The following is a 21,973-nucleotide window of genomic DNA, read 5'->3' on the forward strand; positions in this document are numbered from 1 at the left end:
CACCAAGACTTCCTTCCGAATCTCATGACTGACAGCCAGGTCTCTTCCATAGGAGGCTTCAGTCTTTGCCTCACTTCCAGCCATGTTCCCCTCCTACCTCTCTCAAGTTCTTCCCTGGTCTCGTTTTTTTGTTTGTTTGTTTGTTTTTGTTTTTAAGAGATAGTATTTTTTTTTAAGATTTTACTTATTTATTCATGAGAGACACACCCACAGAGAGAGAGAGAGAGAGAGAGAGAGAGAGAGAGAGGCAGAGACACAGGCAGAGGGAGAAGAAGCAGGCTCCATGCAAGGAGCCCGACGTGGGACTTGATCCTGGGTCTTCAGGATCACACTCTGGGCTGCAGGCGGCGCTAAACCGCCGCGCCACCGGGGCTGCCCTTCCCTGGTCTCTTGTAAACACATCTCTGCTTCTCCCTGAAATGCTAGTTCCCTCAGAGTGCCATCTCTGATTCTCTAGAGCGAACTGAGATAGGCTAAATCTATTTCTGTAGTTTCCAAACCATTCCCAACTGTCAACTGTCTTAGGGCTATTCCACTGAAGTATCCTTTTTTTTTTTAAATAGAATTCTTTTTAATTTTTTATTTATTTTTTTATTTATGATAGTCACACACACACACAGAGAGAGAGAGAGAGAGAGAGAGAGAGGCAGAGACATAGGCAGAGGGAGAAGCAGGCTCCATGCACCGGGAGCCCGACGTGGGATTCGATCCCCGGTCTCCAGGATCGCGCCCTGGGCCAAAGGCAGGCACTAAACTGCTGCGCCACCCAGGTATCCCCCACTGAAGTATCCTAAGAGCACGTTCAAAGCTGCTCCTCAGATAACTTGCTTTTGCCTTCTCACTGTTCTTCCTCCCAGGCCGGTTACCAAGTTTTTGGATCTTAGCTTGGTCACATGCAGAGGGTGCTCTGGAAGGCAAAGGGCCTTGGTTTCTTAGTCACCGTTTTCCCACCCTAGATGGAGAATATTGGCAGATACCACAGTCCGTCTCATTCATAGGAGATACATTCCAAGACCCTCAGCAGCCTAAAGCCGCAAACAGTACTGACCCTTATATATGTACTACACTTTTTCCTATACACACATGCCTATGATAAAGTCTAATTTATAAATTAGATACAGTAGGAGATTAACAATAAAACAATTAAAAAACAATTTTTAAAATTAAAAAAAAACAAAACAATTAAAAATAAAATATACTGTAATAAAAGTTATGCAAATATGGTCTCTCAAAATACCTGATTGTACTGTACTCATATTTTGTGACAGTATGAGATGATAAAATGCCTACGTGATAAGATAATGTGAGGTGAATGATGTAGGCACTGTGACATAATGTTAGGCTCCTACTGACCTTCTGATATGTCAGAAGGGGGGGTCATCTGCTTCTGGACAGACAGGTAGCAGAGGAATACAGTACTCAAAGGATAAATGGAGAAGGAAATTGACAGCAGAGTCTTTGAGTGACTCAACTAGAAAATACAACACTTTATAAATAATTGGCAAAATTTAAATACTGATCAATATCCTGCTACAGACTATATTCAAATTAATTTTGTTAAATGTGATAATGGTATTGTGGTTATATGGGAAAATATCCTGATTTTTTTGGAAATATATACTCAAGTATAAAGGGATAAAGTGTCATAACATTTGTAACTGATTTTATTTTTTAAAGATTTATTTATTTATTTGACGGGGGGGGAAGAGAGAGAGAGAGAGAGAGAGCATGCGCACACGCACACACAAGCAGGGGGAGCAGCAGAAGGAGAGGGAGAAGCAGGCTCGACACTGAGCAGGGAACCGGACATGGGGCTCCATCCCAGGACTCTGGGATCATGACCTGACTGAAGGCAGATTTTAAAAGAAAATAGTTCAGAGGTGCCTGGGTGGCTCAGTCAGTTAGGCTCAGGTCATGATCTCCAGGTCCTGGGATCAAGCCCAGGTCAGGCTTCCTGCTCAGCAGGGAGTCTGCTTCTCCCTCTCCCTTCCCCATCCCACTCATGCTCTCTCTCACGCTCTTTCTCAAATAAATAAATATATAAAAACCCTTAAAAAAAAAAAAAGAAAATAGTTCAGCTATAAAATACACAGGGGGGGATCCCTGGGTGGAGCAGCGGTTTAGCGCCTGCCTTTGGCCCAGGGCACGATCCTGGAGACCCAGGATCAAATCCCACATCGGGCTCCCGGTATAGGGAACCTGCTTCTCCCTCTGCCTATGTCTCTGCCTCTCTCTCTCTCTCTCTCTCTGTGTGACTATCATAAATAAATAAAAATTAAAAAAATAAATAAATAAAATACACAGGGGAAGCAAATATAGCAAAATGCTATTTAAACTAGGTGATGGTCATAGGGTATACATTATCTAATTATTTCTCCTTTTCTGTATGACCGAAATTTTCACAAGAAATAGTATACAAACTAAGGTTTAATGCTATTGCTATTAGCCTAGAATATTTTCACTTTTTCAATTCTGGTTCCTACCCCCATGTAATATACATACATAAATATGTATATGTATGTATGTGTACACACACTCACACACATATTTATATATACACACAAGTCATGAATCTTTTGCTCTTCTATAATTGAATAACCAAATAACTGAACTTGTTTTAGTAAACCTGTTGTTTCACTCAGATAAAAGCAACCGTTTTCTACCTTCTAAATTTCTATTTATTCCTACAGTGTATTTCTGAACTGTTTTCAAAGCCCAATTCTTCAAGGATTTTGAATTGTTTCAATGAAAGCAATTTTAAAAATGAAATTGCAAAATGATATTACTTATACTTCTAAAGTGTTCTCTTTCTTTTAAATAACACAAGGCAGACTAAAAATTCTTACTTGGGAAGGAAATGATAGAGCAATCCTCTGGTCAACACAGTCCAAAAGCACTTTCTCTGATGATGGAAATATTCTATAATCGCTGCTGGCTGGTATGACAGCCTGTAGTCCATGTGGTTATTGTGTACTTCACATGTGGCTAGTGTGACTGCAGAACTAAACTTTAATGTTAATTAATATTAACTAACTTTAAACAACCACACATTAGGTAGTGGCAACCACACAGCTTTAGATGATTTTAACCAAAGCCTTCAAGCAGTATGGACAGCACTGCACTGACATTACTATTGTGAACCTCAGCATGGTTTTCAAACCTCATTAAACTGTTACAGAGTTATAAAGTCTATAATTTAATTTTACTGGTCTAACTTAACAAATACCCACGTTCACGAGAGAATATTAACTACCAAATAGTCTTTGAATAGAAGATCTCTATGATGAATTTGGTAATGACAGCCATTCCTCATATTCTCTTCTGTGAGGTGAAAGCATTTTAATACTCAGATCTGTGATTTGATTCCTTGGGGATTTTTTTTTAAAGATTTTATTTATTATGAGAGACACAAAGAGAGAGAGAGAGACGGAGACAGAGACACAGACAGAGGGAGAAGCAGGCTCCATGCAGGGAGCCTGATATGGGACTCGATCCCAGGTCTCCAGGATCAGGCCCTGTGCCAAAGGGGGCGCTAAACCCCTGAGCCATCCAAGCTGCCCTCCTTGGGGATTTGAATGGGGAACTTAGTATCATGGAAACCATGTGGAAAGTCGAATTTCCTGACATCTCACCATTGAGGCTGTCTGCTACTAACCTGAATGACTTTGACTTACTGTATCTAAGGCAAGAGCACTTGGATTTTATACTTCTTTTCAGCCTAGATTTCAATGCTGGGGCAGAAGGTGGAAACATTTATAAGACTCCAGAAACCTCATTAGTCTCCTCGTAATGTCTATTAATTCAGGAGAGCTCCCACTGTCCTCCCCACTGCCTCTATCCTCTGTTGTTCCTTTTCCATAGTTAATCTTAACTTGCGACTGGAAAGAAAAAGATATAAATATCAAGTTGTGACCAATACTGAAAACTCCTGGTTTTGCACCTCTTTCTTCCTAGAACAAAGGAAAAGGAAGAAAAACCCAACCAAACATAATGACAAAAATGAAAAGCATCCACCTCTTTCTTGCAGACTCAGAATGCCTACCTGAAGCAACAAGGTTATCCTCCAGAGCCCAGGAGGACACAGCCATATCTGCAATGTACTCTCTAGGGAACACTCCACCCAGAGTGCAAGGCTTTCAGTCCAGGTCCACAGTAATGTCCCTACCACCATATTATAGACAGGAATGGTGAGGGGAAGAAAGTATGTATCACCTTCCTCTCTAAAGCCTGCTGGTAATGACACAGCTCCCGGACATTCTACACGTTTGCAAAATATGAGAACATGTGTACTGCAGTATGCTGTTCCGGCACCAATCTCATCAGCATGGTCTCCCTGAAGTCACTGCCATTCTGTTACTAGAAGCCCTGCCTCTATGAGGGCACTGGATCCACCAGAGAACCCAACAGCTTTCCTGCTTCTTGCCTCTCACACTTCTTACGCTGCAAGCACTTATGATAAGATTTCACCTTCTCTGGCCAGGATCATTTGGTTGTAAACCAAATGAGAAACAAAGGCAAAGAAAGTGTTGAAAAACTTCAGCTGTTTTTCAGTTTTCCTGATGTTATTCAGAAATATCTGTATTGGCATGGTAAAAATGCAGAATTTAAATATTGTAAGGGAAAATTAAGTCAATCAGAAAACCAGTGGAAGAAGGTGGTGAGGGAAATACTGGACTTTCTGCTAATGTTAACCTACCTATAATGTTCTAGGATTCCCTGGTGCATGTGGCACTGACTAGGCACTAGAGAAGATGTACCAGCAGGACATGACCTAGGTCTTAAATTAGAGGACACTTGGCATTTCACATGTGAATTGTAGTTTGGCCAACTTGGGCCACATTTATTAACCACAAGAGAATTAACTGAAATTTCCTAATTTTTTTTTAAGATTTTATTTATTTATTTATGAGAGACCGACAGAGGCACAGACATAGGCAGAGGGAGAAGCAGGCTCCCTGCAAGGAGCCTGATTCGGGACTCAATTCCAGGACCCTGGGATCACGACCTGAGCCAAAGGCAGATGCTCAACCACTGAGCCACCCAGGTGCCCCCTTAATTTTCTGGAATAAGCACTTTTTCACTTCTAAACAATCTACATAAAACAGATATATAAACTGAGAAACACCCAATTCTTCTACAAAAACAAAAATATAGGGACGCGTGGGTGGCTCAGGATGTGATCCTAGAGTCCCGGGATCAAGTCTCACACTGGACTCCCTGCATGGAGCCTGCTTCTCTTTCTGCCTATGTCTCTGCCTCTCTTTCTGTCTCTCATGAATAAATAAAATCTTAAAAAAACAGAACACAAAAATATATGCATTTGACCCGTGAAGAACAAAGGTCTGAACTTCTACAGGTCCATGTAGGCGATGATTTTTGTTTTTGATAAACAGAGTATTGCTGTAAATGTATTTTCCTTATGAGTTTCTTAACATTTTTCTCTCACTTGCTTTATTGTAATCATACGATATATAATACACATCACATACGAAATATGTTAATCAACTATGTTACTAGTAAGGCATTCAAACAACAGTAGGCTATTAGTAGTTAAGTTTTGGGGGAGTCAAAAGGCATATGTGGATTTTTTACTCTACAGGAGGGCAACACCCCTAACTCCTGTGTTGTACAAGGGCCAAGTGTATATCAGTTGGGACTCAATTCTTCAAGAAGCTTGAAAAAAATATTACTAGCCTAATATTGTTATTTGTTTTAGGCTAGCATTTGTGTTTCAAGAAAACCCTTTCCCAATCCAGGAGCCAGATTCTGGATGTAGCCTGTAGTTCACAATGGTATTTAACATCACCAATATCCATGAACACACAACAAATCATTGCCTTACTCTGATTTTGAGGCTGTTGATGACTTAGCCTTTCAGTTTTATGTTCCCTCAGAAAAAGCTCTGAGCCATGGGTATAGGGAGGGGGAAAAAAGCACTTTCCTATAATAAATTCTAGCTTAATAGTTCTTATAATGAAGTTCTGGAATTTGTATGGAATTCAGCTTGGCAAAGTTCTTAGTGTTTTAAACTTATGTTACATTTGAAAAAATAGCTTCAAGTTAGGGACAAACAGGGCTAGGTAGAGAGAGACAGGTAGGGGGCCACGGAATCAGGCTCACAAAAAACTCCAAAAATGCTGAGGTGTAAGGAAACCAGAGATGAGGAAACAAGCCAGACTACCCTGCCCTAGGTGTGGGCAGGGAAGGTAAGATGTCTTTTTATGACAGTCACCTGTGACCAACAAAGAATAACCAGATCCCAAAGTAGTAAGCCATTAAAGATGTTATCACTAGTCCCTACTCAACAGTGGTATCAAGAGATAATATTAAAAGGATTTAGGTTCCCTGGTTAGCTTTCAATAAAAGACCAACCCTACAAGCCCTCAGTGGTAACCCTGTGAGGATTATCAGTTGGGACTCAATTTTTCAAGAAGCTTGAAAATAATATTACTAGCCTAATATTGTTATTTGTTTTAGGCTAGCATTTGTTTCAAGAGAACCCTTTTCCTATCCAAGAACCAGATTCTGGATGTAACCTGTAGTTCATACTGGTATGTAAACCTCACCAATATCCATGAACATACACCTGAAAGAGATAACAAATCATTGCCTTACTCTGATTTTGAGGCAATCAGAAAATCTCATTCACTTCTGAGAGCTTGCTCTGTATCTTTACTTAATAAATTTCTAAAGCTTTACTAACTCTTCTTTGCGAGATTCATTCTTTGACTCTGTGAGACAAGAACCAAGCTCTTCCACATTAGTTTCATATATGAAGTAGGTTCAATGGTTGGTTGTCACAGTAACAACAACAACAACAACAACAAAAAAAAAAAAAAACACAAAAACCATGCTTCTTTTGGAAACAAAAAAGTGGAGTATACATTTAATGGCAAGTATAGAAACCTTTAAAAATGTATTGGACCGTAGCCCTGTTTACCTGAATCAAAAAGAAGTGCTGACAAAAATAAAGAATGTAAATTTTTAAAAAGTTAACCTTTTGGGGGGTTGATTTTTTTAAATCACGGAGTAAGGCAATTCCCCTTTGAAAATATGTCTCTTACATTTTTAGATGTTTAAAATGCTGGGAGTACTGGTAATTCAAGGGTTCCCTAAAATGAAGGCAAAGTATTTAACTACCTTCTTAGGCTTAAATCAAAGTATAAAAGGATTGCACGCTCAACCCAGGAGGAGCACTGGGTCAGGAATGCAATCTCTATTAATTAGGTATCCCAGCTGGGCAGTGGGTTTGCAGCTGTTAACTTGATCAATGACTTACCTAAATGTCATCTCTACTGATTCGCTTATAAATTACCAGCAAGTGAGACTAATGTACAGGTGCTAATTTATTTAAACTGTTCTCTACAGCTCTACATAGCTTTACAAACTGCATCTGGCACCTAATGTTAGCTGTCAGTTGTACTTAGACATGCCTGTCCTAACGACTCTGTTCATTAGAAGTGAGCACAAATTAGGAAATATTGTGAAAAATGATACATCAAATGGAATGGGCACAGCAAATCAATTAGAGAAACTTCATACAGCATATTCACACTGAGGAGAATAAAACATTCTGGTTTCAGAATGAGGTCTATAATACCAATTAAAAAGTAATTGGTAGACTTCAGCAGTGTTATATATCAATTTGCTGGCTTTTTTCCTGAATTTCTATAGTAATGTAGAACTTAACTTTTAATTCCCAAGTAAAGACATTAGTAAATGCAAGTGCAATTTTGTGTCCATAATATCTGATATAACTGAGATGTCTCCAACTTAACATTGATAACTGATACCACTTTATTCAAAAAGGAAAATGCAAAGAGCAGTGGTCCTCAACTTTTTTTGTGTGCAGACAGCCTGATTTTGAAATTACTGTAACTCAATATCTGCTCCAGCATAACAATGTGTTAGTGTCATGGACCAGGCTTTCCCTTTGGGTCACTGAGGGCAAATGCTGCAGCCTTGGCTTCCATCACACGTCCTGAGGCTCATTTCTTTACAGTCTCCATACACAGAGAATCTTCCCTTGGCCAAACTGTCACTGCTTTTAGCTAAATTACAGAACCCACTCAGCTCAGTGTTCAATCTGACAGTTCAATCCTCCTCATACTAACTAAACAGTGAAAGCCAAAAATATTTCTTAGGTGCTGATCAACATTTGGCAGTAACCTGTGAAAGGCTTGAGGAATGGGAGTTGAGAACTACAGCACTAAGATATATTTTCAAAACATTTAACATGCTTATAAGTACTTGCAGCAAGTCACCATATATGCTACTACTATGAAAGAGGACCCATTTTTTCCTCCTGTCAGATCTACGATCACCTGTCACTGATAGGTGATCAGTGGCATCATAGTGGTTCAGTCAGGAGGTGCATTGGGTGGTTTCTTTTTAAAAGAACTTAAAATACTAGGCAAAAATTAAACTATCTCGATGTGGAGAAAACCCGTATATGCCAATAACTCATTTCTTTCCAGTTAATTTCTTATTTTACAAACCAAAAATAATTTTTTCATATAAATGCAATACCAAGATTGAGCATTAAATATAGCAAAGTAATTTTGCAAAAACAATTCTGGCAGATATACGATGATGTAGCTTTAATAATAAACTTCTAAATCACAGAACTTTAAGTAAATATTAAAAGCTACAAGTAGAATTATCTTTATTCATAAAATTTTATCTGTCACATCCTTTCTATTTAACTAACTCACATTTGTACTCTTAAAAGTCTTTATAACTCAGGGACGCCTGAGTGGCTCAGCGGTTAAAGCATCTGCCTTTGGCTCAGGGCATGATCCCGGGGTCCAGGGATGAAGTCCCCCATCGGGCTCCCTGCATGGAGCCTGCTTCTCCCTCTGCCTCTGTCTCTGCCTCTCTCTCTCTCTGTGTCTCTCATGAATAAATAAAATCTTAAAAAAAAAGTCTTTATAACTCAAAGAAACAGTAGCATGTAAGATTAGCTAGGTATAATTTTCACATGTTCTGTATGTTGTACTCAGTAAGGCCAGGGACTAGATTTCTATTCAAGTTCAGCGTTCTAGAATAAAGTTCTAAACCCAGAAATCCCCAAAAGATGCCTATGAAGAGCTGAAATAGGTGACATAAATTCACTATTTTACTTAGAAGGGCACACAGGTTCTCACACCAAGTCCAAGTTTTAATTCACAAGCCTAACAAGTTTAGTTATTAGTTATGCCAGAGGCTGGAGGGTGAGAGTGGGCAGAGGCGGGTACTCGCACATGCAGACGTCCTGACAGGAAAGGAGATGGCAGGAATCAGTACTAAGGCAAGGCCAGGCCATTCACTACAGAGACAAAGAGGAACTACAAGCTTCAGGCAAGGTATTACAGCTAAACAATCATATTAAAAGGAAAATCCTGAGGCACTGTGAGGTTAAATTATACTCACTACACTCCACTAAATAAGGGGGGGGGGGAGCACAATTTATTTTAGAAAATGTTACCCAAAAAATTAGTATCTGAAAGTGTGGAAAAGCAGACTTTGCATATAGGAAGGCCTTGTACAGCTTTGGATTCCTCAACAATAAATCCTGACCCCATGAGGTTTTTCTAAAGACTGAATGTGGTAATATAAATCAGGCTCCCAGGCAGCATCTTGAGCATATATAGGAGGTTTTTAATAATTGGTGGTATTTTTCATTACAAATAACAATTAAAAATAGATTTATCTGAGAACTTCATTTCTATGAAATATCTGATTTTCTGATTATATAAGAGAAAAATTACTATACCTGGTTTTAAATTCTGTATTAAAAGCCAAACACATTACAAAAAGCATTATAGTTTCTAAATATATATATATAAAAAATTATCTGGAAGCTTAAAATATTTTCCTGATTTTAGATATCAAATTATTTGGTTTTGTCTTTAGAAATAACTAACCATTTTGTCAATATGGAAATGCTGGATAAGACTCATTAGCTATATACTTTCTTTTAGGTTATATTTACAGCCAAATCTCAAACAAAAATAAATTTCAAAAGCATACACAAAACCAGGAATCACAATAGTATGTAATTTTTATGCTTTGGTAACAATTATCACTGTCCTCTTTTGCTTTTACATTTACTTAGATGCCAAAGAGAGTCCACTAAATTTAATAAAATGCTCAGAGTTAACTGATGTAAAATGTGAGCCTTACTGAAGCAGATCAATCACTTGCAGGAAACTCTAACACAGCAGGATTACATCACTGGCAGCAAGGAAAAGGGCTAACACTTCCACACAGGCATTTCAGCAGTGTGCCAGGTGAGACACAATCCCTCAATCATATATCAATACACTCAACAATACTTCCTATTATTCTCTTCAACATAGTGTCTTTGGTGGGATGAAGATTCATGTGACAAAGGCGGAGAACTAGTAAATGATTCAAATTATGGTAGATTTTACTTATTGCATTTAATAGTAATGAGAACAATAACATGTTGCATTAATCTCATGCTCTTCAGTTATATTCTAAGATAGGCAAACAGGTATTATTTTAGAGATGAGAAAATCAAGTGACAGAGCACTGTGACTTGGTGAACATTACACTAGTTAGTGACACTGCAAGGAATCTTCCAATCCCAGGTTCTGCATCTTTGGATATTTCAACTATAATGAATTTATTTAAAAAAAAATTAACAAAGTCCTCTGTGTTCTGCAAATATACGTATTCCTCACAAGAAATTCTGCTTCATTTCAGAAAAATCTATTTTATTTTTCAGATGGTGGGAGGGGCAGAAGGAGAGAGAGAATCTTAAGCAGGCTCCATGCCCAGCACGGGGCTTGTTCTCAAGACCCTGAGATCATGACCTGAGCCAAAATCAAGAGTCTGATGCTGAACTAACTGAGCCACTCAAGTGCCCCAAACATTCTACATATTTTAAATGAGCAACTGGATGTTTTTCATACTAATTCAGGACTTTATTGGCTAAATCTAAGGGAGATTTTCATCATATTCTATTAGCAAAATGACACAAAATAGCATCAACTTACTTTCACCATCTATATACACATGCAGTTTTAAAAGTACAGAAAAGCCATCATCTCTCACATTCATACACTAATATTACACATCTTCTCTCTGGAATTCTATATTTTAAGAACCAGAACAAAATATATTGTTTCATTTGACTGAATGATAGGATCTTTTTAGATTTATCTAAATAATATAAAAAGAATATTCAAAATGGAGACCCTGATATGTGTCTGTGTAAACACCTTAATATTTTTTTAAGTAGGCTCCATACCCAGTGTGGAGCTCAATGCAGGGCTTGAACTCACAACCCTGAGATCAAGATCTGAGTGGAGATCAAGGGTCGGACGCTCAACAACTGAGCCACGCAGGTGCCCCAAAACTTTGACAAATTTTAAATATATTTTAATGTATGAAAAAAGTTGTTTTAAATATTTTTTTGAAGATTTATTTATTTATTCATGAGAGACACAAAGAGAGAGCGACAGAGACACAGGAAAAGGGAGAAGCAGGCTCCCTGTAGGGTGCCTGATGTGGGACTGATCCTGGATCCCCAGATCACATCTGAGCCAAAGGCAGACACTCAACCACTGAGTCACCCAGGCATCTCAAAGTTGTTTTAAATCTTAAGTATTTTTGCTTAAATACATTTTAGAAATAGTTTCAGATATCATTATTTTATAAACAAAAGGCATCCAGACTGGAAAGAAAGAAGTTAAACTATTTATATTTGCAACTGACAGTATCTTGTGTACAGAAAACTACAAAAACCATGAAACAAAGTAACAAATGGGCAACAAATATGTATCTACCAATAATTACTTTGAATGTAAATAGACTAAATGCTCCAATCAAAAGACAGAGGGTGACAGAATGGGTAACAAAACATGACCCAACTAAATGCTGTCTACAAGAGACTCATTTCAGGCCTAAGACACCTACAGATTGAAAGTGAGGGGATGGAGAAACTTCATTCAAATGTATATCAACAACAAGCTGGAGTAGTAATAGTGAGATTGGACAAAAATAGACTTTAAAACAAAGTTTGTAAAAAGATACAAAAAAAGACATTGTCTAACAATAAAGGGGAACAGTCCAACAAGAAAATATAACAACTATAAATATTTTGCACCCAACATGGGAGCACCCAAATACACAAAATGCTTAATAACAAACATAAAAGAACTAATTGATAATAATACAGTAATATTAGAGGACTTTAATACCCCACTTATGTCAATGAACAGGTCATCCAAACAGAAAATCAACAAGAAAAGAGTGGCTTTGAATAACACACTGGAACAGAAGGATTTAACAGATACAGTCAGAATATTCCATCCTAAATTAGCAGAATACATATTCTTTTCAAGTGCACATGGAATATTCTCCAGAACAGATCACGTATTAGGCCACAAAAGAAGCTTCAGCAAATTCAAAAAGATCAAAGTCATACCATACATCTTTTCTACCACAACACTATAAATTTAGAAATCAATCACAAGAAAAAAAACTAGAAAGACCACAAATACATGGAAGTTAAATAACATGCTACTAAACAATGAATGGGTCAGCCAAGAAATCAAAGAAAGCAAAAAGTACATGGAAACAAATGAAAAGGAAACCACAATGGCCCACCTTTGGGATGCAGCAAAAGCAGTTCTAAGAGGAAAGTTTATAGCAACACAGGCCTACCTCAAGAAACAAGAAAAATCATAAATAACCTACCCTTACCTATAAAGGAACTAGAACATGAAGAACAAACAAAACCCCAAACCAAGAGAAGTACGGATATAATGAAGTAGAGAGCAGAACTAAATGATATAGAAACTTAAAAAGCAATGGAACATAAAAATGACAACAGGAGTTGGTTCTTTGAAAAGATACAATAAAATTGATAAACCTCTCCCTAGACTCACAAAAAAAAAAAAAAAAAAAGAAAAAAAAAGAAAAAAAAGAAACGGACTCAAATAAATAATACGAAAGGGGAGAAATAACAATCAATACCATAGAAATACAAACAATTATAAAAGAATATTATGAAAAACTACATGCCAACAAATTAGACAACCTAGAAGAAAGAAATGGACAAATTCCTAGAAACATATAGCCTACCAAAAGTGAAAGTAGTAGTGGAGAATTTGAGTGGACCAATAACCAGCAAAAAAATTGATTATATAACCCAAAACTCCAAACAAACAAGAGCCCAGGACCAGAGAGCTCAAGAGGCCAATTCTACCAAACATTTATAGAGTTAATAATACCTATTCTACTCAAACTATTCCAAAAAATAGAAGGAAATTTCCAAATTCATTCTATATCACCCTGATACCAAACCAGAGAAAGACATCACAAAAAAGGAGAACTGCATGCAAATATATCTGATAAATGTGGATACAAAAATCCTCAAAAAAATACTAGTAAACAGAATCCAACAATACATTAAAAAAAAAATCATTCACCACAATTAAGTGAGATTTATTTCCAGATGCAAGGGTGGTTCAGTATTCGCAAATCAATCAATATGATACATCACATCAATAAGAGAAAGGATTAAAGCCATATGATTATCTTAATAGATGCAGAAAAAGCATTTAACAAAGCACAACATCCAGTCAGGAAAAAAGTCCTTAACAAGGTAGGTTTAAGGGATATACCTCAACATAATAAAGGCCATAAATGAAAACCCACAGCTACCATCATTCTCAATTGGGAAAAACTGAGAGCTTTTCTCCTAAGGTCAGGAACAAGATAAGGATGTCCACTCTCACCACTTGTATTCAATACAGTACTAGAAGTTGTAGCCACAGCAATTAGACAACAGAGAGAAATAAAAAACTATAATAAGATATCACCTCACACCTGTCAGAATGTTGACACATTGTTTTTTGACACAAAAACAACAGATGTTGACAAGGATGTAGAGAAAAAGGACCCCTTCTGCACTGTTGGTGGGAATGCAATGTAGTGTAGCCAGTGTGGACACAGGACAGAGGTTCCTCAAAAAGTTAAAAATAGAACTATCCTATGATCCAGCAATCACACTACTAAGTATTTACCCCCCCCCCAAAAAAATCCAAAAATGCTAATTCAAAGGGATACATGCAACCCTATGTTTATAGCAGCTTTACTTACAATAGCCAAATCATGGAAGCAGCCCAAATGTCAATGGATATAGATGAATGGATAAAGAAGATATCACACACACACACTCACACACACACAGAGGAGTATTATTCAGCCATAAAAAAAGAATGAAATCTTGCCATGTGCACTGACACGGATGGAGCTAGAAAGTATAATGCTAAGTGAAACATGTCAGTCACAGAAAAACAAATACCATTTGATTTCACTCATTTGTGGAATTTAGGAAACCAGCTAACAAAAAAACGAGCAAAGGGAAAAAGAGACAAACCAAGAAGCTGACTCTAAACTATAGAGAACACACTGATGGTTCCCGGTGGGGGGGAGGGGTATATGGGGGATATAGGTGACGGGGGATTAAGGAAGGCAGTTGTGATGAGCACTGAGTGTTGTATGAAGTGCTGAATCACTATATTGTATACCCAAAACTAACACAACATTGTACATTAACTATAATGGAATTCAAAATAAAATTTTAAAAAGTTAGAACAAACTTCAAATTGGTTAAATTTTAAGTACCTTTGCTAGCTATGTTGTGATGTCTAGCAAAAAAGTATTATTTATTATTACTACTTTTATCAGGGTCAGAACAACTCAAAAGTGGAACAATAACACAGTTCTAACTCTCTCAAATCATTTAGAACATGCCCTGACTGAAAATTCAAATGTATAGCTAAGATAATAATAAAAAAACACTAAACTCAGGTTTACTTATGGGACTTTCTATAAACTTGACTCTATTTCCATCATCATCTGTTTTACTATTTGTAAGAAAGCTGAGTTTAAAACTACAATAGGATAAATATTTCTACATTGTTCTAAATATTCACATTGGCTCCTAGGACCTTGAATCAAGACAATTATCCATTTCACATTAAAATCTAACACTCACTATGCTTCACAATGCTCCAAATACAGGGTAGCATTTCTCTTTGAAACCTGGGTTCCAACTTGCAATGCAGAGTGGTATTTCTCCTTATTCTTACAGTTTGATTAAAACTGACAGAGCTAGTGATGCCTGGGTGGCACAGTCGATTAAGTGTTGGATTCTTGGTTTTGTCTCAGGTCGTCCATGATCTCAGGGTCATGAGATGGAGGCCTGTATCAGGCTCTGAGCTCAGCACAGAGTCTGCTTACGTTTCTTTTTCCTTCTGCCTCTACCCTTCACTCTCTCCCTCACCTTGGCTAGTGCTCTCTCTCTCTCAAATAAATAAATAAATAAATCATAACAAACAAACTCTACAGCAATTACTTTCCCAACCGAGTAACTGTACTTACGTCAATATCCTCTTGCGTAAAAGTTTCTGGATCTTCTCCCATCATGTTGGCTAAATGTCTCTTTCCTATGTTGAACTCTTCAATCTGCTTTTTAATAAAATCCACTGTGTAAGTTTCACGTCTTAAGGCTGCAACATTTTTCTTTGTTGATACACCTGTGGTGTGCCTTAGCCTTAATATCTAGCAGAAAATATAAATGAAAAGAGAAAAGATTTTAAATTAATGTAATTATTTACATTATATTTACCTTACAATGTAATTAAACTGTGATTAACTTAGATTTTAAATTAAATAATGTAATTATTTACATTTACATTACAATGTAATGTCTTGTAGGCTATTGTCTCTACATAAAACAGGGTGTTCAAACAATTGTTTTTATTATAGTACTCAGTTGGCAAGAGTCTGGAAACAGGTAAAAGGCCTGTTAAGAAAGCTGTTAGGAAAAAAAAAAAAGAAAAAAAGAAAGCTGTTAGAAATCTTCCTCCACTCAAGGGACACCTGGGTGCCTCAGCGGTTGAGTCAGCCTTCGGCTCAGGGCGTGATCTGGGAGTACCAGGATCAAGTCCCACATCGGGCTCCTTGTGTGGAGCCTGCTTCTCCCTCTGCTTGTGTGTCTGCCTCTCTTTCTTCCTGTTGATCATAGAAAAGAAAAAGAAAAGAAAAAGAAAAAGAAAAAGAAAAAGAAAAAGAAAAAGAAAAGAAAAAGAAAAGAAAAAGAAAAAGAAAAAGAAAAAGAAAAAGAAAAAGAAAAAGAAAAAGAAAAGAAAAGAAAAGAAAGAAAAGAAAAAGAAAAGAAAAAGAAAAGAAAAGAAAAGAAAAGAAAAGAAAAAGAAAAGAAAGAAAAGAAAAAGAAAGAAAAGAAAAAGAAAAAGAAAGAAAAAGAAAAAGAAAGAAAAGAAAAAGAAAAAAAAAGAAAAGAAAAAGAAAGAAAAAGAAAAAGAAAAAGAAAGAAAAGAAAAAGAAAAAGAAAAAGAAATCGTCCTCCACTCAAAAGCTAGCTTTTAAAAGCCTCTACTTACACAGTAGTTTAAACTACTAGCATTTCACACAGTTAAACCCAAAATACCTAGAAGTGATATGAAAACATCCTTGTCTAATGCAAATATCCACATTTCATACTGATTGGTCAATGTCAACTACTTGTGATATTTGACACACAGGTAATGAAGAGATGACACTCCCTTTGAAAAGAAGTAAATGCCCTTGCAGACAGACAGCAAGCAGAGGACAAAGGAGAAAAGAGGCATGTACTGCAGAATAGCACACTTAGGCTATAGGTAGTCATCTTGCTTTAGGGTACAAATACAGCTCATCTTTCAAGGCTTTAAAATAACAGTTTAGCTTAGCTTGAGACTATTTTAAGCTGATGCAGTGAAGAAACTGCTTCAGTAAGCACTGACAAGCTTTATCATTAATTTGGTTCAATACACTAACTTACAGAAATAAGGGCTTTCCCATCCTTCTAAATTATCAGTAATGGTATCACTTGCCGCTGTTGAACCTTCTATGCTATAGCACTAGGAATTTCCCCCCAAGGCATAAATAGTTCACCTGCAATAAAAGGTGCTAAGGAACCAGAAAAATGTTTTCAAATGACTATTTAGCCACATTCAGTAGATGGATATAACTAGAATAGATATTCTTGGTCCTGGTTTTTCTCAAAATCTTAATCTGTGGTTCTCGACCATTATCCCAGCCTCAACAATGTTAAGCACTCTTAAGCAATTCAGACCTTAACTATAATTTTTAGTAACTCCCTCACTTACCTCTTCATCAACAAACAAACCTCTCTCGCACATACCACCACCACCATCATCTCTCACTCATCCATTCCCTAACCCTTTGAGAATCAGAGATTCAAATAACTATAATAATTTGTCACTGTAGTTACAATAAAAAGTAAAAGAAAAAATACAGGACAAATATTACAAATATTACAATGCTCTATTAATAGTAAAAATTATGTTCTTAAACTCTCACAAATCAAAATAGTGATAAAATTATTTCTTGCAACTCCTTAATGAGTAAAATAAGGCAATTTAAAATCCCATGAAACTTTATAGTTTATTTTTCCTTGGGGAGCACAAAGGAGTTTCTTCTCTCTTCATATTATTAATCAAGAATCTTAAGATGTTTTTATAAAGATACAGTGTCACTATCAATGAGTAAAAACATGACCCAAACTTGCTTACGTATAGCCTCTTTGTACACTCCTAATCCTGCTCCCTCTCCCCACAGTTAGTGCCAACAGCATCAAATCCTTGTCTCAGGAGTTTTTCCATCTTGTTTTTACTTTTCCCAGGGTTCTGCTTCTGTGTGTGTGTTTCAATGATTTCATGTTTTCTTTGAACACTGGAAGATGTTGCTTCCTGTATTCAAAATGAAGAGAAAATACTGATCTGGATTTGGAGAAAGTAGCTGTCACGCAATAGAGGTGATTTTCCCCAATGTTCCACTGCCAAAAGGATGATTACACTGCTGGTTTTCTAAGTCACGTGACAAAATGTTTTTGTCCATAACCAAAACGATTTGTAATACAGGTGACCCCACTACACTTGCCACCAACCACCAATCACAGCCCTCAGGAGAAATGAGTCTCCCAGTGAATATGAGATTTCCATTCACTGAAGTAATGAGTTCTAAAGGAACAGTAAGATAGGGAGGAAAGTGATGAGTTCAATTTGGGGCATGACAAGTTTGAGATGCTTGATGGGCATCTCCAGAGAGATAGGTGTCCTGGAGGCAGATGGCTCTGTGGGTATGTACACAGGAGAGATCTGAGCTAGAGATGCCGTCTGTTAATAATCAGCAAGGGACATGACATGACACCATCAAAGTAGGGGGAATGGCAGGCATTAGTGTTAGGATAAGAAACATCTATTTTACTATGCAAAGAAACAACATAGTTTGTGAGGGAAAAAGACGGAAAGGTAAGATTACTTATGTGTTATGGCCATTATTTTTATGAAACAGGACATGAGATGGGTCTGCAGAGTAAGAGGTGACAGGTTTGATGAACTGAATACTTCATGTTCAAAAAGCAATGATACAGTGGTTATAAAGTAGACAATAAAATTAAAGAAAGAATATTAGAAAAAAATTTTAAGCACTCCTTTATACTGGATGTGAGCCAGAAAAAAATACCAAAGAAACAGTTATGAATCTATATCCATACAATAGCTTTAATCTTAATTATCTTTTCGTTTCTTGTATTTTTCCTTTGTATGTTTCAGTGGTATATCCAATGTACTCTCTGAAGAGAGTTCTATCTTAAGGCAGATTGTACCCTTCAAATTATAAAGTGTTGCACTCCTAGGCAATACTTTTACCTTGAATTTCATTCTGTTGGATCGTAATATTGCAACCCTTTCAGACTTCCATTTGCCTTTCCCTGGAATATCACTGACCGTATTTTTTTTTTTTAATTTTTATTTATTTATGATAGTCACACAGAGAGAGAGAGAGGCAGAGACACAGGCAGAGGGAGAAGAAGGCTCCATGCACCAGGAGCCCAATGTGGGATTCAATCCTGGGTCTCCAGGATCGCGCCCTGGGCCAAAGGCAGGCGCCTAACCGCTGCGCCACCCAGGGATCCCACTGACCGTATTTTTCATTTAAATTTTAAATCACTTTAGGTTTTGTTTTTTGGGCCAATCTGAGTTTTTTACAAATATGAGAATACCTTATTTAAATGGATTTAATAGATACTGTCACATTTTCCATCTTACTTTATTTTTGTATGCTTCCATTCCTGTTTTCTTTCTTTTGCTAAATGGTCTGCAGTTTTTTATATTTGTCTTTTTTTTGATCCAGCAATTTGGACATCACACAGCCTTTTATTTTAGTAGTGATTACCTATATGTCTCCAAATAAAATGCTTAGATTATTTCTCCTATCAACCTCAGAAAGTAATACTCACCAACTCTCACCTTACTATTCTCTTCTCCGACCACAGAGGTGATCTGGTTTCCTGTCCTCTATCTCCGTTCTCTCAGTCTTATTTATCCCTTTGTTCTGCATTATGAATGATGTTTAAATTTTTACTCCTGGGTTTTTTTTTGTTTTGTTTCCTGCGGTGTCAATTCTGCAGCCACTCCGAATTTTTAGCTTTTTCAATCACTGGTCTATCTCCAAATATCTTCCCTTAACCATTTTTTCAATCATATTTTCTTGTCTTATCTACTATTTCATATAGCTCTCCCTTACCCAATCTTTTAAGAATGTCCTTGACAGTGTGAAGCAGTTATAGAAAAATAATTCTTCCATTTTGTTGAGTAAATATTCCTTTGTGTTTTCTTCATCTCTCTCTCCCACAGTTCCTTTTCTTCTTTTGTTCTGACAACATTTGAGTATTACCTCCAGCAAAAGAGTTGATTATTAGCCTGAAGATTCATTTCTTCACTTGAATTAAAATTATCTTGTGTCTAGATTCTTAAGACTCTGTGACATGTGGCAGCTTTCTTAGTTTTAACATAAATGATGCTTTAAAAACTAAAATTAAAAAAAAAATAAAAAAAATAAAAACTAAAATTTTTTATTGTTCATTTAGAAAGGGCTTTTTTAAAAAGTCCACACTTCGCTATTTTTCAATCTCCTTAGGATCTTTTCAAAGACATTTGTATACACTGCCTAAGAATGTGACATTCTGGAATTCATATTTTTCTAAAACCATCACAGCATCAGTACCAGACTACTGAATATATTTATAAATATTCTAAATTATTCCAGCAGTGATTCACACAAAAATATTTACATTCAATAGAGTCCATTATTCATTAGCACAATCCATTAAGTAAGATAAGGCTGAATGTGAATTGACTAGATCTTTAGCTATAAACAGCTAGAATTCCTAGAGAGAACATGCTTCACTACTGTTAAGTACAAATCCCCAACAAAATTTTCTACAGGTTCTGTTTCCAACTGAAAAGCTATGACAGAGAATTTTCCTCACACTTTGTTTTTATGGACTGGTATAGATACAACTTGACAGATTTGTTTCTTTTTTAAGATAATCAGTGGGTCAGACAACTATAATTTCAATCAAGCGGGTTGCCAAAGAAGCAGACACATCCTGACAGAGCAGTGATGTCCCAAATCTGGCCAAATGCCAGTGCCACACACTACTTTAATGATATTACGAGTATTCAGGAGTTTCCTTTTTGTTCAATTGGATAAAAATGGAACAAAGAAGAAGCTGCTGCTAATCTGAATAGAAAAGGCAAAAGAAAAAATACTTGGAGGACTCAAAGAAAAGGTAAAGACTAAAGTCATATTAGAGAAAACATGGATAGAAAGAAACATTAGAAGGACACCAAGAGAGAGAGAGGACAGTAAGTTTTTTTGAATGAGTTTATATTTTTTATCAACTAGAGATCTCTGGATGCAAGCAAAAGAATATGATTTTGCTCAAGCAAAAGAGACATTTCTTAGAAGAGTAACAGGGGCCCAGGACTATACTTGAAGCAGGGAGCTAAGAAGCAGGAACTCCAATGAGCCACGGCATGTGCAATGAAGTCTATGGCCATTAAGATAAAACGGTATTGCAACTGTCATTAGCTTTCTGCTCAAGATCTCATGGGAGGGACTATCTAATGGGGCTACTTTGGGTCAGATGCCCCAGATTATAGTCCTTCTAGATTGTATCCAGTGGTGAAGAACTCATCCCTCCTGAGAAAGCAGCAGTGCCCTGGTGAAAGGGAAGTGGACACCAGGTTAAACAAACATGGAAATCTACTACACTACTTGAGCAAAATTCACGATTTATATTCTTTCCACAAACTTATAAATTTAGAGCCTTAACACACTTACAAATCAAATAAAATATATGGGCTTTGTCTGAATCGTGCTTTAGACAAACTATAAAAAATTATTGCTAACACAACCAGGGAAATTTGAACATGGATGGAATAAGTAGCAGATATATTAAGAAATTATTGTTCATTCTGCCTGATATATCCATAGTGGCATGGAAGCCTTTTTTTTTTTTTTTTTAAGATTTTACTTATTTATTTGAGAGCAAGAAGACACACGCAGGCAGTAGGGGGAGAGGGAGAGGGAGAGGGAGAAGCAGACTTCCTGCTTAAGCAGGAAGCCCAACATGGCGCCTGATCCCAGAACCCTGAGATCATGACTTGACCCAAAGGCAAGGAGGGACACTTAACTGACTGAGCCACCCAGGCACCCCCATGTTTTTGTTTTTCTTTTTTTCTATTTTAAAAGCAACTTGGTGGCACCCGGGTGGCTCAGTGGTTGAGTGTCTGCCTTTGGCTCAGGTCGTGATCCCAGGGTCCTGGGACTGAGTCCCTCATCGGGCTCCCTGGATGGAGCCAGCTTCTCCCTCTGCCTGTGTCTCTGCCTCCCTCTCCCTCTCTCTCATGAATAAATAATTTTTAAAAACAAAAAATCTACTTGTTAGAGATGCACATTCAAGTATATATACAAGTAATATAATGGAAAGCCTGAGATTTACATAAAAGCTTCTAGAAAAAAAAAGGTAGGGAGACAGATGAAACAGAATTCAGAAAACAGTAGTAACTATTGAAGCCTGCTGACATATACAGGGAGTTCA

At 37.0% G+C, this 21,973-nt stretch overlaps 1 protein-coding gene across 1 annotated transcript in view; it reads right to left on the reverse strand.

The window, feature by feature from the left end:
- The window catches only part of MRPS9 (mitochondrial ribosomal protein S9), a 63,449-nt gene that overhangs the window by 35,375 nt on the left and 6,101 nt on the right, over positions 1 to 21,973 (reverse strand). Inside the window, exon 2 of the mRNA XM_038550897.1 lies at positions 15,403 to 15,582. Coding sequence (XP_038406825.1) covers positions 15,403 to 15,582 — 180 coding nt within the window. The remainder of the gene's footprint in view (positions 1 to 15,402; positions 15,583 to 21,973) is intronic.

Source organism: Canis lupus, chromosome 10 (genome assembly GCF_011100685.1).
Source record: "Canis lupus familiaris isolate Mischka breed German Shepherd chromosome 10, alternate assembly UU_Cfam_GSD_1.0, whole genome shotgun sequence".
NCBI lineage: Eukaryota > Metazoa > Chordata > Mammalia > Carnivora > Canidae > Canis > Canis lupus.